Source organism: Amblyomma mixtum, chromosome 2 (genome assembly GCF_055824585.1).
Source record: "Amblyomma mixtum isolate Tamu chromosome 2, ASM5582458v1, whole genome shotgun sequence".
In the NCBI taxonomy this organism is placed as follows: Eukaryota; Metazoa; Arthropoda; class Arachnida; order Ixodida; family Ixodidae; genus Amblyomma; species Amblyomma mixtum.
Window position 1 is genome coordinate 147,474,934 of NC_143013.1, and position 16,154 is coordinate 147,491,087.

Sequence of the window (16,154 nt, forward strand, 5' to 3'; positions counted from 1 at the left end):
TTCTTCCGCTTGACCTTCGTCACGAATATGCGGCTCAATTAGGACATCTTGCTCTTTCATCTCGCTGAAAGGAGATCTAACTCATCTGAGATTCTAGAGATGCGATCTAGTTGCTGATGCCCCAGGTCCTCCGTCGTCAATAGTCCCGCGAAGTCCTCGTTGAGCCGGTCCAGTTCGGTGTGCGTCTTCTTCCTCAATGTCTGGAGTCGCTCCAACGCCGCTGTCCGCTGTGGTTGCAATCGCTTTCCTCACGTTGCCGATGCTCTGTTCTTTTTCCCGTGTTCTTGCACCAAAGAATTGTTTGTTTTCAATACCAGCAGGAGATCAAAATACTTTTAGAAACAAGCAACTAGGATTTATTTACAACTGTACTAAGAAAGGAAACACTGGCAGCAGAGCGTCGAAACGAGAAGCCGGCTCCTCCGGGTTTTCTGAGAGTCTGTCGCCGACCTTAACGAAGGGATCGTGCCCTCCGCGCTCCCGCCATCACACTCAAATGGGACCGCCTCACACCGACACCACTTTCCCTCGGGTGAGTAATGGACGCTGCCCAACTTTTCTCGGAAGAGGCCTAGGGGTCCCTTGACGGGGGTTGCTTGACGGGGGAACTTATCTCTCATCCGTCAAGGCAACTGTGTGGTCTACGACCCTTTTCCCAAGCATCTCACCCTAGAAGAGCCGAGCACCAGGCCGAGCACCTGGCCTGGTGCTCGCCTCACATTCGGGAGGTGCTGGGTTCGATCCCCAGTGCCGCCGGGTACCCACCCGGCGGCACTGGGGATCGAACCCAGCACCTCCCGAATGCGAGGCGGATGCTCTACCACAAGGCCACGCTTCGGTACGCCGCGGCCATTGTGGCGTGAAGCGCAAGAATTGAGAGGTAAAGGCGCTGACTAGCTCTGCAGAGCACCGTCGGCGCGCTCCAGACAGGGCTGCTCACCACTGTACTCATGGGCACCTTTAGATTGACAGTACTCAGCAAAAGAGTCAACAGTTGATTTCTGTGCTCATTGGAACGTTTGCGAAACGCGACGCGAAAATTAATAGTTGCAGTGCGATGCAGACGTCGTTTAGTGGATCCCATTTTTCCTCGGTCGATGTTACACTGGAGTGTCCGGGCGTTGTGCAAACGCCGGACTACGACAGATAATGTCCACGGGCACCCACAGAAGTGCTGCGAGCAGCTTAACATCGCACTACAAATCAATAGATATATAGCAGTTTTGGTGCAATTAACCATACCGTATTTCTACAACAAACAAACAGTACATTGTTGAAGCTTGTACAAGGATGTCAGAGGATGACGGGGTCTGCGTTAGTGCCACTTCGTTTAGTGGGAAGGTCGTGTTTGAAATCGCGTACCTTTGTCAGAGCTTTCAAATATCTGAGCTCGAGAGGGGAGTAAGGGGGAAGAAATATTGCTTGTCAATACTGCAGCCTCATGAAACTGAGCGCTAATTACGCTATGGTCTGTTATTGAGCCACTGATGGCGAAAAAGTTTGAGTAGTTAATTCGTTTTAGTGCAGTAAAAATATTTGTTTCATACTTAATTTTTTTAAGAGCCTCGTAACTTCTTGCGCACGATTGATGCGCACTTAGGGTCTTCCGACCGAATATTAAACTCCCATTTATTTATTTCCTGCGCCAATTGCCTTCCTGACCGCCCCCTGCTTCGTTCGTTTCAGTGCACAATATGGTGTTTGCCCAGCGCTTTTCGGCTTCCATATAATTAATTTTTGTCAGGAGTGAAACTTTGCAAATGACTTCTTGAATATGCACAAAAAGCTTAGAAGACCTGCGTTTTACGTCAACACGCAGCGTTTTCTCCTGGTATGGAGCTCATTGCAATAGAAAATAATGATCATTTGCTCTTACGGCAAGCGCTTTAATTTTCAGAATTCCCTGAAAAGTAGCTTATATTATTCTTTTTAATGCCTTCATTGTGGTTCATGCTTTTCTCTAGCCTTTACTGCCCTTAATTGGTTAAAAAAATTCTAAAAAACGCCGTTATTGGTTATAGTTCTGTGGGTGTTGAACGTCTCAAAGCGGCTCGTGCTATGAGTGACGCCGTAGTGAAGGCCTCTGGTAATTTTGACCATCTGGGATTCTTTAACGTGCACTTACATCGCACAGTACACGGGCTTCTAGAATTTCGCTTCCATAGAAATTCCACCACCGCGGACGGCATCGAACCTGTGTCTTTCGGGTCAGCAGCCGAGCACCGTGATCACTGAGTCATGTACATTTGAACGTATAACGGTTTAGAAGTGCATACTCAGCAGAAAGGTTCAAATGTGACAAACAAAATATTTAAACATGTGAGCAATATTTCGCCTCCTTGCTTCCCTATCAATAGGCTGTGTTAAAATTTTACCCGACTGAACAGTGTCCATTGTTTTGTACAGTCGTCAACACAGCTGTCTAGGGAGCTCTATCGCAGCGCTCTGTTAATTATTTAAGATCGTTTCCGCTTACTGGTAGACCGGGTACAGCTTTTAAAGGCATAAGAAGCGAAACACCGTCCACGTGAATATGCGCGCTCGGTAAGGTCATGTATCGATCCCCTGATCGGCTGTAAATGAACTCGAATGTTGTCCCCGATGCTCTGTTCGAGGACTCTAGAGAGGTGTGCAGGCGAGTGCACGTGCGACCTAAATGTTATTCGACTGTAAACGTCGGCCATTTAAATTTACAGTCCAAGAGAGCAACAAACGGTGGTGCTTATCATGTCTTTTCTTTCATTTTCATTACGAGGCTAGCGCAAAAGAAGTAAGGTTTTTTTTTGTTTTATAAAACTCACCCAAAGCTTCTGCAATGCGGTGGATTCCATCCTTGAAAGGGATCTTGAATATTTTGTGTGCTCGAGCTCCAGATAACGATCTCGCTATATTCTCGTCAGGCTCAATTCGATGTGTGAAATTCAGGAGGCCAGTCTAGACAAACACACTTTATGTGGAGGAGCCGTGAAGTATGTCTACGTTGAGGAGGTTAACGCGGATAGTGGAATATTAACTTACAACGTCGTAATGTCCATTCCCTCCTGGTTTAACAATGAGGGATGCTTCCCTTTTCACATCTTGGTATAGATGTCTCTCGTAGAATGCGCCGTCAACCTGCAATATATGCATACTGAATAATTACAGCTGCCTAGCCAAAGAGGAAGCCGAGCTATCAGTGCTAGCTGATTCGCAACATTACTAACGCAATGACGGCGCCACGCATCGCATAAGGTCTGGTTGTTATGGGTGGGTTACGATGAGCGCTTCACAGCGTGAAAAATGTGCACACATGAACATGAGCATACAGGCGCGCTGCGTGTTAGCGTGCACCGTCCAGAAAAAGTTCGTCTCTGCTCAGTCCAGTGTATCTTTGTGGATCGGGCCTCGCGCATAATTGCTCCATTCCACAGAGGACGATTCAGCGTGGTTGATAGGCATCCTCGAAATGTAAATTGTATGCCGCTGGCCCTGCTAACATCACGGCCCACTACGGTGCAGGCGCGTGCACAACAGCTAATCTCACGCTCCTGAACCGAATCAGAGAGATTCACGAGTGTTAGCGTAAGAGGCGTTATGAGTCGTTTTGCTGCCAGCCCGCGCTGCAACTAATGACAGCGAACAGAACATACGGTGAGAGGCACGATCTGCGCGTACTGCGTTCACGTGATCTTGGTCGAATATGCTGACCCTGACGATGACGAACATAGCCAGAGGGATCAGGCGCGATATAGCAGAGATCATACTGATGACAACGAAAGCGGCTGCAAGAAACAATGCAATGAAGCTAAGTCCCATAGAAATTACGACGCGGTTCTAGGCGATAAGGCAAGCAACATAATTGAAATTCTCTATGGTTCAGCCAATACTAAAACGGATTGTAGAATATCTCGTCACCTAGAGTAGGTGCAAACATGAAGCGAACTGCAGCACTTGACAGGAAAGCTCATAATACCTGCAGCACTTGCCAGGAGAGCTCATAGATGGTGTTACACGGAGAGTTGTATTGACCGGGCTCTTTGGCTATCGGCTCGTGTTAGACGCGGTGTGGTATTATCAGGGCTCTTTGGATACTGGCTGGTGTTACACGGTGTGTGGTATTGGCCGGGCTCTATGGCTAATGGCTGGTTGATTAGTTAGTTAATTGAATTTAACGCCCCAAAGCGACTCAGGCTATGAGAAACGCCGTAGTGAAGGCTCCGGAAATTTCGACCACCTGGGGTGGTTAAACATGCACTGACATCGCACAGTACACGAGCCTCTAGAAATTCGCCTCCATCGAAATTCGACCGCCGCGGCCGGGACCAAACCCGCGTCTTTCGGGTCAGCAGCCCAGCACCATAACCACTGAGCCACCGCGGCGGCTTCTACTGGCTGGTGTTACAGTATGGTATTGCCAAGGCTATTTGCTTACTGGCCGAGTGCCCGCCTTCGACCGCTTTTCTTCTTGTACACACGCAGTTACCATGGTCTCCGTGGCCGATTTTGCTTTTGGAGGAGCTACCGCCATCTCCCGTTTTTCGTTTACCTAAAGAGCACATTACAGTAAGACCTTCGCACCGAGCCTTCCTAAGCGCAGAAAGAATGACGAAACAATTTTAAGAAGCTAGCAGCTACCGACCAGTACTCGTTGGACGAGAGGTTGCAGCGATGGCTGAGTGGTCAACGCATCGGTAAATGAAGAGCAAGTTTTTGCTGTGGTGCTGGTTGAAATTTGGTTTCGAGATATGGTACGGCGAAGTTCTGTTTGTGCTCAATACCATTGTACAAGAAATTTCAGATTGTTTCCAAAATTTTCCGCCTTAGATTCGGCTGCACGTTCGGTGATAAATTTGCCTTCCGGCTTAGTTCCGGGTTCACCCTTATTCTAAGGCGAACATATATTTATTTATTTTCAGATATTGCAACGTCATATGAAGGTCGGGCAAGAGGCAATGAAATGAAACAAAAATAATAAAAATGACAGTAATATTATAGTCTTTGAAAGCACAAGAATAGGCTCATCAAAAACATCTGTGGTCAAAATGGCAGAAACGAAATATTCTTTCAAAGCCAAAACATCACTAGGGCCACAAAGGGAGTGCGCGAAAACAAAAAAAAAACTAATAGAACAGGTAAATACGAGGTGTCAAGGGAAAAATCTTTACTTAACCATAATTTCAGTGATACTGCGATTTGAGCTAGCTGGTACATGGTAGCCCCGTCCTGCCCTCATCTTTCTGTGGCCTATTTCAACGCTACGTTTTTTTCGTTCAGACTACCCGGTACACACTGACTGAATAACAGCGCTCAGGCAAGGGACAAAGACGAGCTCCTGTCTACTTTCTCTGTTCCTTGTATCTGCGCTGTTATTCACAGTAGTGATAAATTCTGAATGGTGATGGCACAGAATATTTTAAAAGTTTTCCGGATGACTCAAATCACTGTGAGTTAATAATAAGTGCCAGAATATAAACGTTTATTTCGACCACTTGAGTAAAGTGGAGGAAGCCCTAGGTAGGACAGACGACAACAAAGCGACAAACCTGTAATTTCGAAGGAATATAAAAAGGACACCATTTTTCATTCCACTTTGTTGACATCCACCATAATATTAAAATTTCACACGAAGCCGTTGAATTCTAGGTTTGAGCATATCAGAAATTTCTATGCAAACAACTTGATATCAAGCAAACAGGAAAAGCGCACCGCTACTATCCACGCCTATGAAGAGCTTTGTGCTACGTGAACGCATGTCGATCTGTTTTTTAGAGGTGTTTATGTAGTTTTCTTTGAATGAGTATATACTAAGAAATTAGCTGTGTGCGTGGAGAATGACATTAAAACAGTTTTTGATGAAATTAATGCTCATTTTCAATCTAGACTAATTGCAGAAGTTACAGAAAGACTTGTTAACGAACTCATGATCCAGGGTTCATTAAGGTATATCATAAAGTAAACAGTACTGATCATAAAGGCGGATGTTTTTTTAATAAATTAAGCCGTAGGTTATTGACGTACAATGTGAAAAAAATTTAGCTCACAACGGAACAATTCAAGACTGCTATGAAACGTCAGTGGGCGTTGATATTTCGCAGTCTAAATATATGTATTGAAGCGTTGTAAAAGGAAACTGCCGATACAGTTGGCGAGATTAGGGTAGTTTATTATAGAATAAAGCTTCGCTGCAATTTTCTGAGAATGCGACCTAAAAGCATTTGATGCTTGAAATTTTCATAATCAGTGGCGATCATTGGAGCACGCATTTCCTCTTTGCCGCCAGCGGTTTCCTGTCGGCAGGTTCTGATAAAGGTCTCAAAACTGTGCTGTGTGTTGTTTTTCGTTTCTTTTGTGTGTTGTTATGTTCTTTGCCCCTCCTGCTTCGGCCACATAGGCCTGCAGTATTTTGAAATAAAATAAATAAAAATACAAAAAGCGTAAAAAAATGCACTGAAAGGTTGACTCAAAGATAACTCACATCAGCACAAGCTGGTGGCCTTAGCTATTTTGGCGGAGCCGAGGTTGGCGTTCGGAGGACGGACTAGTAATTGTACAGGAATAAGTAGAGCTGTTCACATCTACTGGGCTAAAGGGGGAGGGAAAACAACCTAATTTAGCGGGAACAGTACTCACCCCATGAAAAAGAGCGCTATATGAGCGGGGGGTGATAAGTGGCTTGTCGAGTCGCAGCACAGGAAAGCACTTTAGGCGTATATTGGGAAGGTGGAAATATTGAAAACAGGGAACACATGGCCACACATATGTTTAAAATTGGGGTTTCGTCTCACCTGGTTACCATAAAGATGGGACATTTAGCTTTATCATTCCATCCGAAGTTGCAGCGAATTAGTCCCCAGTCGGCAAGGAACGAAAAAGCCAAGGCTCACGAATATACAGAAACTGCTGGCCGATCAAGCCGGCTGTGGGCTTAAAAATAATGTCGTCGGAAAAGCAGTTGTGCCCCCATATAGGGGCTCCCCATACTTTTTGTAGGCAGATTTTCGCGGAAGCCCGGCAAATCACCGAAAAGTGACCGCAACTTTCCCCTTCTTTGGCTTGTCAGTAACAGGGTTCCACAGATACTCACAATTATCAGGAACATAGGGAGCGAGCAAATGGGAATCGTGGAAATGTGCCACTTGCGGCAACGTAGTCGAGGTCGGCCAGAAAGTGCACTTATTGCATAGTGTTTGGGGAGTGGAAAAGCGACGAATAGAGCATCAGTAACAGTGAGCTAAATAGGTGACTTTAGTGAAGTCGCCGGTAGCTAGGTGTTCTTTACATGAATGCTACGTCTGCAAAGCTTACACATTAGGTACCACCCTTATCAAAAGAAACTACCGCAAAGGCTTGTTTCTGGACTATGCTGTATTGACCCGCTAAAAATCGCCTGCGCCCCCAAGTGAGCGGATTTCTCGTCCTCACCACCAGGGTAGTATCGACTAGCATGGACTATACAAGAGACTAAATGCACGCCTTAGAGGAAATCCCTTGAGCTCTTTACTTTCGAAGTAGGCTCTGCATGCCCTAAAATGCAATCTGGAGGATGCATGTTTTGCCAAAACACTTCTAATTTAGCTGTTTGCAATTTTAATCGCATTTTTTCTTACCATGCAAACAATATAAATGTGGGCCCTCGTGGGCCATGATGTGGGCCCTCGAATTAAGAGGAGACATGAACTGTTGATGAAACCTCCGTTTACCTTTTACCCCATCTGTACGTATGTTGCACCTAAATACGCGTTTATATCAATCAAACATGGGATATGCCGCGGCTTATGCGAATAATATACGAAGCGATTGTTGATATTCCAGCTGAGGACACAGCGCATAGAGACGCGTTGTGCTTCCAACCTGCGTAAGAAATGTGGGCTGAAGAGACCAGCAACGGAGCGCTGCAGCGCAGAGTGGGCGTCACGTCCCGTTGTTTATTGAGTGTACACTGTGATTTATGTACTCGCCTGAATACTGCAGCATGAGTATTTTTCAACTTCTGGTGGAGAACGTCGCGGCAGTATAGAAAGAAGAGCTTTTAATACTTTGGCTATACCGCTCCTATTCAAATCGTTCAACTTATATATAGCGCAAAATACAACTTTCTGATTTTAACGAGGCCACTCCTCGACAAGTAACGACATTTAATATGCTTGAAAAGGATTCGAGTTCACTTGGGAATCGATTTTTGTATCAGTAGCACGAAGTAGTATTTTTTAAACTTTTCACGAAATTCGTCAACACGGAGCAATCGCTCAAGCATGGCGCCCGAGGTGGCATCCTCTTCACGCACTGACCCTGCTCAATAGCGACAGTGTTTTCGCGATTTCGCAGCATCGACATTTGACTGTAGCTGCGAGCGATACCTTTTTGAGGAAAGATGATCCCATTCGTCCTAATTAAGTTCGGATAGAGGTGTTTGTTCTTCCAAACCCAGGCTATCGACAGGTACCCGTCTGTAGCTTTAGTTTCCGCCGTTGCCGAGGAGACCGAGTGCTTTCGCGGTCTCTGTGCAGCTACCTGGCATGTTATCAATGGTTGCGTGGCACCGCCAGTGTAACGGACAGAGCTGTCTCCAAGATGGGCCAGGGTCTACCTTGACGTTCCACTGATGAGTGGCCCAAAGCGATGCGCCCCGCCAATTTATTTACATTTTTTTGCCGATCGCGAAGCTTAGTGTTAATAGTACTGTAAATTTGAATACTAGTTTATTTTTGGTATAGTGCCACACAACCTATATACTAGATCATTTCTACCCTTACTTTTCTTGGATATATTTACTGTTTTATCGATATTTTGTGAATCTCTAAAAACTTTTCAAAGATTTTTTTTCCTGGAAACGGCGTGCGAACGGTGAACTCATTTTCTGAATAAAGTGCTTCCCGAAGCTGAACAGGGTGACGCTCTCCTCATCAGGCAGTACTAAGAAGGCGATCGGCTTCCAAAAAGAAAATTTGGTGGCATTGGCAGCGTGGCACTGACTGCATCGCGTGATTATCTGATCAAATTCCAACCGAGCTGCTCGCTGTCGTTGCTCCCACCTTTTGGCTAATTTGAAGTCGAGAAGCTAGTAATCTTTTTTTCGCAGTACTCTTGCTTTTTGTAGCTCTTTCCTTGTTAGCTCCATGACGTCGCACGAAGTGTCTTCTAACGTCGAGCTTCCAACGAAATGAGATGCAGTGAGGTTTTTCTAATTGCGTAGAATCTCCTTACCGATGCAATTTTCATCAATAGCTTAATAAAATCTGCATGCCCTGGTGCCGACAGGGTTTAAAAACAAGTACGTGTATATTTTTGAGCCTGGTAGCGTCAAAATCTTAAAAAACGTGGTTCAGAAGAGGTGTGACAAGGAAACAGCACACCGAAAACGAAACCGAAAACTGTGATTATCTCCTAAAGCTTCACAGTTGATACTTCTGGATGAGTAACGTTGAGGTTTACAGAATTGCACACACACAGAGTGAAGGCTTCTTGGCATTCAGGCAGGATGTTGCAGAAAATTTCTTGTCTTAATTTGGCGGTAAATTTCCACTTTTTTTACCGAGGGCCGCATGGGGGAGTGTGCTAGAAATATTATTCTACATCAGTTTTTCTTGTGCTCTAAAAACATCCAAAATTCAGCAGCTCAAAGTGCGCTACATTTTGCCTAAGTGATAACGCGTGCCATCGTGAAATAGCCCATTTAAGTAAACGATTACCTGAGCCCCTCAAAACAGCACATTATCTAAAAGCAATGCCACTAAATAAAGTGAGAAGCTGGTAATATTTGTTGGTTGACAGCGACCAGATAAAGGCAACAAAACACCGAACAGCCGTTCTCATCGACTACTGGCTTGTCCAATCTGCCACTAGGCAAAAAGCAATCGCCCTGCCATCCAAACGCTTACATCGCCGACTGAGCAAGGATGTCTTTCTATCCTACAAGCGAGTTAAACAAATTTCTTAGAAGTCATTGCCGCAATATAACTTAATTTTGTGCCAACTGCCTTCGGAAATGTTTCGAAGAGTTTCGCAATTTCAATGCAGGATTGACTAAACGATTTTCAATAATTGTTGTTTCGGACAGACACCTGCACCTTATCTGTGCACCGGATATTCGCATCGACACTCGACTAACCGCTGTCACTATACAATCTATGTAACATTCAAGGTCTAAATAAACGCAGTCACTATGTAGGACTAAGAAGTAACTGTAAATAAGTCCGGACTGAATGTGATTATTTTCTAAGGATTAACTGGAGCTCCATAATTGGTTACATTAATTATTCCCGTTCCATATTACCCGACTAGTGTTTGCCTTTCAAGTTTTAATGACCGCGATAACAGCTGGATAACAAAAACATCATAATCATAGATGCAGTCAGTATATCCTGCTTGAAAGATCTTCGAATCGCGCTATATACTAAACATACTTCTAAATATTTGGCGCTGAATGCTTAGCAGGAATTCCTGCATGTTATAATACGAAAGTCGAAGGTAATTTATCCTGTGCACTCGAAACTACGCACTCATCCTAACGCGGGCACTCTGAACACTGACATTACTGCCCGCTATGAAATTTTCATATCCTGTAAGGCTAATGGAGGCCCTGACGTCATGCCACCTGCAAAATTACGCTAGGCAAAGAAAAGATAGTTGCTTCCTATCCTGCTCTTACTGATCTTCAGTGAATGTAACGAGTGATTCACTGCGAGCTTTTTACCTTTGTGGACACCGGAAACCGACAGTATGTTTCCGCTGTACCAAGCCCAGGCACATCGCGAGTGGCTGTCGAAGGTCTAGGTTGTTTTTTTTTCGCTTTCTACCCTCGACGAGGAAAATATGCGCCTACTAGAGCCGTACATGAGAGTGAATAGGCGACGGTGTCACGTCCTGCGCAACTCCGCCGCCACAATGAATTTTATGCACCCTGCGCTTATTTCACCGCAAGTTTTCGCTGGCGAGTGCGCGTGGATCCGGCAGGTTGCGTAGGAGGACAGTGTCTGCCTGCCTGTCGCGCGCGTCAGCATTGCGGGCCCGTTCGGGGTGCTGCATACCGAAGCGGTGATGTCAGCGACGTTGCCGAAGCAGTGCCCCTACCTTTTTTCAAACCACTAGCAGGACGAGCTAAAGAGGGGCGTGAGCTACCGCGACCACTCTGTGCACGCGCTGATAGGTTCCAAAGCCCACGTGATCGCGGCCCAGTTGAGTCCTGAGGGGGCTGAAAAGCGTGCAACCAGCAAAGGAAATGCCGCGGTAGATGCATAGTCCATGGATCTCGCGGATGAGCTGCCTGCCGCGTCACCTAGTGAGGACAATGACGAATTAGAAATTTCCCTTGGCTTTCCCGAGCTGATTAAAGAAGACCGCGAGACAACCACAGCTGAACAGGTAACCGAAGCGACTATTGAAGATTTGAGTGATCATATCGGTAAGAGGTTGGCGAAAAAAAACATCGTTTTGAAGCGGTGGGCAGGAGTACTGTATCCGCAATACAAAGACACCAAAGGCGTGCATCACGATTTCCTAAAGAAGCTGAACTCTGTGGGAGTTGTCGACTGACTGTTGCTGGTATTTTCTAGGATCGGTTTAGCCGTCGAGTTTCAGAGCGACTAAGGTAACGTGTTCACGAACACAATCACCGCCACCTTTCTAGAGATGTGCGGGATTCGCATTATTGACAGCTCTACCTGACACCCTCAACGTAACAGCGTAGAGGCGTGGCATTCTGTACTGAAAAGAGTCCTCAGGGCCCTGTGCTACGAGCACCGACGAGACTGGGAAGCATGTTTGCCAGCCACCATGTTCGTGCTTCGCTCAGTGCCGCATGAAGCCTCCGGGTTTAGTCCAGCTGAACTGGTATATGGCCGGTTGGTAAGGTCACCCTTTCTCATGCTTCGCGAATCTTCGGATTGCAGGGGCGAGGATTCCACCGTCTTAGAGTATGTACTTTAGCTACCAGGACGGCTTCAGTCGTGCAAAGATCTAGTTGAGGCGAGCATGAAGTCGGCCCAGGAGAAAACAAACCTCTACTTCGACCGCAACGCGTGGCAGCGTTCGTTTTCGGTACGAGATAAAGTATTGCTGCTGGCCGCGTCGAAAGCAAACGAGCTGGGCGTGCAGTGGGAGGGCCCCGTGGAGGTTGTGGAGAAAATGTCGGAAACAAACTACGCGGTAAAAGTGCCTGGTAGACGGAAAAAGGTAAACATTTACAATTGCAATATCATGAAGCCATCGACAACGCCAAGCGATCGTATAGCTTGCCCTTAGGAAGTACAGACATATTTTGAATTTCCTGGCAATGCCTCCCCTACTTTCGCTAGCGTTCTCGAAAGGATACGTGGTGATGAGTTCTAACCGAATGACGAAAGGGGGACCTCCAGCGCTACTTTTAGAGTTCGAGCAAACTTTCGCTGATAGGCCGGGAAAGACACTCCCAGTGGAGCACGATACCCAAGTGAATAGCTAAGAGCCTAATCGTTCCCGACCGTATCGCGTCTCACCCAGACAGAGAGAGAACTTCAGTGGAGAGATTCGTCACATCCTTGATCTCGGTGTCATTCCACCAGCGGAAAGCGATACACGTCCCTTATCATGCTAATAGAAGTGCCCGGAAAAGAGTCTCGGCCCTGCAGTGACTACCGAAAGATAAATGCGGTCATAAGAGACCAACTTTACCCCATTCCTAATTTGGAAGAGCGGGTGGAAGCTGTCAGTAGGGCCCAGTACGTCTCGACTCTCGACCTAACCCGCGGCTACGAGCAGGTTCCTGTCACCAAAAGCACAAGGCGCAGCGCGGCCTTTATCTCACCCCTCGGCACTTTTCGACTGCTTGTAATGAGCTTCGGGCTCAAGAACGCGCCGATTTGCTTTGGAAAGAGTGTTGACAGGGGCGGAGGCATACGTGCTCCCTACCTGGACGACTGTAACGGACACGTGTCGTGTTCGTATCAGTGCCGCACATCAGTGATTGCATCGCGCCGATGCGCAACAGTAATGCGCAGTAGGTACAGCGCTCTCGCTCGTGCCTATAAAAGCTGTGCCTTCAATAAACAGTGGTTCATTCTTGCACTGACCATGCTGCTGTAAGCGTCGTCCCTCCGGCTGGTTACATGGTGTTAGAAGTGGCCCTTTGAGGCCTATGGAATCGACCCTGCGTCCGGCGTGCTATGGACTTGCTGAAGACACCAGAGCCATTGCGGCTGACTGGTAACGTAACAGAAAACTGGAAGCGTTTTAAGGAGAAATTCGAGTTATTTCTGCAGGCGACGGAGACTAAGGACCAGCCCAGATCGGAAGCATCGAGGGCGGCACTCCTGTTGAGCATTGCTGGCGACGACGCTTTGGACGTCTTCAACAACTTCCAGTTTGGCGACAATGAAGACAAGACGAACTACAGCACCTTGGTGAGCAAGTTTGATGCTTATTGTGCCTAAGTTAGCAATGAAGTACATGAAAGATACGTATTCCGTTCAAGAAAGCAAGCGGAGGGAGAACCTTTTGAAAAATTTGTTCGTGACTTGAAAAAGCAAGCGGCACAGTGCAACTTTGGCACGCTGCAAGAATCGATGATAAGGGACCAGATTGTATTTGGCACGTGTAATCCTCGACTACGTGAGAAGATGCTGCGGGACAACCAGCTGACGTTGAAAAAAGCAGAGGAAATGTGCAGAGCAGCAGAGACGCTAGCACAGCGGAATGAAGTTTGGCACAGAGGGGACGACAGTGTCGACGCGATTTCGAGGCGCGCGGCTCCCTCGAAAGAGGGGAAAGAAGGAAAAAAACAGTTTCGTTGTCGTAAGTGCAACCGCTGGCACAAACTTAAGCAATGCCCAGCTTTTGGAAAGAAGTGTCGTTTGTGTCACAAGCTGAACCATTTCGCAAGTTGCTGTGCGTCAGCCGGGGTCAGTGAAGTGCGAGAGCAGCAAGACGCGGACTTTGACATCCTAGAAGTCACCACGGCAAAGCGCGAGAGGGATTGGATGGTTAAGGCTCAAGTTCGTAACTGTGCGATCCGCTTTAAAGTGGACACCGGATCGCAAGCAAGCTTGTTTCCTATGTCCATTTACCAAAAACTGCGGGGAGCAGAAGAGCTGAAGCCGACTAATTCGATCCTGCGGGCGTATAACGGAGGCATCATAACGTGTTTTGGAACGTGTACGCTTGAAGTCTGTCTTGGGAACACTTCTGCCACAGTGAAGTTCTTTGTGGTGAAAAATGGGCGTCAAGCCATACTTGGGCTAGAAGCGAGTGAAGCTCTGGGGCTAGTCCAGCGTAGGGTATGTGCCGTAGACAAGACCGCAACTGATGACCTTCTGAAAAATTTCGGGCACATATTCCAGGGCCTCGGTTGTTTGCAGCAGGCGTACAGCATGGTCTTGTCACCTGAAGCGATACCAGTAGTGCAACCAGCGCGACGAGTTCCGGTGGCGCTAGAAGAACCCCTTAAAAAAGAACTCGACAGAATGGTACGTGCTGGCATCATTGTTAGGGTGAACGAGCCTACCGACTGGGTCAGCCCTTTAGTTTTGGCAAAGAAGAAAGATGGCACGCTAAGGGTGTGCATGGATCCCAGGGCTATCAACAAGTTCATAAAGAGGCAGCATTTCCCGCTTCCTAGGCGAGAAGATTTGGAAGCCCGTTTAACAAATGCCCAGTACTTCAGCTGCCTTGATGCAAATTCGGGCTATCATCAGATACCGCTTGATGAGCGGACTTCGAGGATCTGCACTTTTTCTTCGCCGTTCGGGAGATATCGTTTTCTCCGGCTGCCCTTTGGCATTTCTTCCGCACCAGAGGTATTTCAACAGAGTATGAGCCAAGTCTTTGATGGCCTACCCGGCGTACTGGTATATGTCGACGATATTTTAGTATGGGGTTCCAGTAGACAAGAACACGATGAGCGGTTGATAGCAGCGCTAAAAGCCGCCGAGAAAGCCGGCTTGACTTTCAACATCCAGAAGTGCAAGTTTAGGGTGAAAGAAGTCAGATTCCTTGGCGATATCATAGGCCGAACGGGCATATCGCCTGACCCTAAGCTGATCAAGAACTTGGTGAATATACCAACACCAACGTCCAAGAGCGACGTCCAGCGAATGCTGGGTGTGCTCAATTACTTTAGTAAGTTTGTGCCACGCCTGTCCGAGCGAACAACGCTTCTACGCGAGCTTATCAAGACACGCTCAGAATTTCAATGGACGGAAAACCATGCGCAGGAGTGGAAAAAACTAACACAAATCCTGACCACCGCCCCCCTTCTCGCAATCTTTGATCCGCAGCGAAAAACCAAGATTACCTGTGACGCATCAAAAGACGGCGTTGGTGCAGCATTACTGCAAGACTACAGTGGTGAGTGGAGGCCCGTAGCATACGCATCTCGTGTTTTAACGCAAGCCGAGAAAAATTATGCCCAAATTGAGAAAGAAGCACTTGGGATATGTTTTGGCTGCGAAAGGTTTCACGAGTTCGTGTACGGTAGAAACGTGCTTATCGAAACGGACCACAAACCGCTGGTAGCGATAGCACGAAAAGAAATTGCTGACATGCCACCACGAGTGCAACGATTCTTTTTGCGTTAGCTAAAATATGACTTTGTCTTGCAGTACATTCCAGGAAAACATCTGGTTCTCGCTGACATGTTGTCACGGTCAACAAAGGATCAGGGCGAAGAAAAAGGTGGCACAACACACGACGTTGAGGTTCACGCCGTCCAGTCCTTGGGCTACATGGTCACCTCCGAAACGCTGCGGTCGCTACAGCCAGAAACTGCACGGGACTGCTACCTCCAGACTGTGATAGCATGCTTGGTGGACGGGCAGCCAGTGACAGGTGAACTCAAGCCATTTTCGCACGAACTCTCTGTCGTTGATGGAGTAGTGCTGAAAGGCACTAAAGTCGTCATACCGAAAAGTATGCGACGAATCATGTTGGACAGAATTCATGCGCGCCACCTTGGGATGCAAAAGTGTAAGGAGAGGGCTCGGAAACTTATTTTTTGGCCTGGTCTGAATGGCGACATCACTGCCCGTGTGGAAAGCTGTGCAACGTGCAGAAAATACGCGTACAGGCAGCCACAAGAACCCTTGCTAATGCGACCCGTTCCAAAATGTGCTTGGTACAGGGTTGGAGTAGATATCTTTTCCTATGCGGGCAAGTCGTACGTGGTTGCGTATGATGCATTTTCAAATTTTCCGGAGGTCGACACG

The 16,154-nt window shown here is 47.0% G+C and overlaps 1 protein-coding gene across 1 annotated transcript in view; it reads right to left on the reverse strand.

Moving 5' to 3' along the window:
• LOC149361207 (venom metalloproteinase antarease-like TtrivMP_A) overlaps positions 1 to 16,154 on the reverse strand; it is a 69,832-nt gene that overhangs the window by 38,134 nt on the left and 15,544 nt on the right. Inside the window, exons 3-4 of the mRNA XM_089568019.1 lie at positions 3,019 to 3,114; positions 2,802 to 2,934 (exon numbers count right to left, since the gene is read on the reverse strand). Coding sequence (XP_089424145.1) covers positions 2,802 to 2,934; positions 3,019 to 3,114 — 229 coding nt within the window. The remainder of the gene's footprint in view (positions 1 to 2,801; positions 2,935 to 3,018; positions 3,115 to 16,154) is intronic.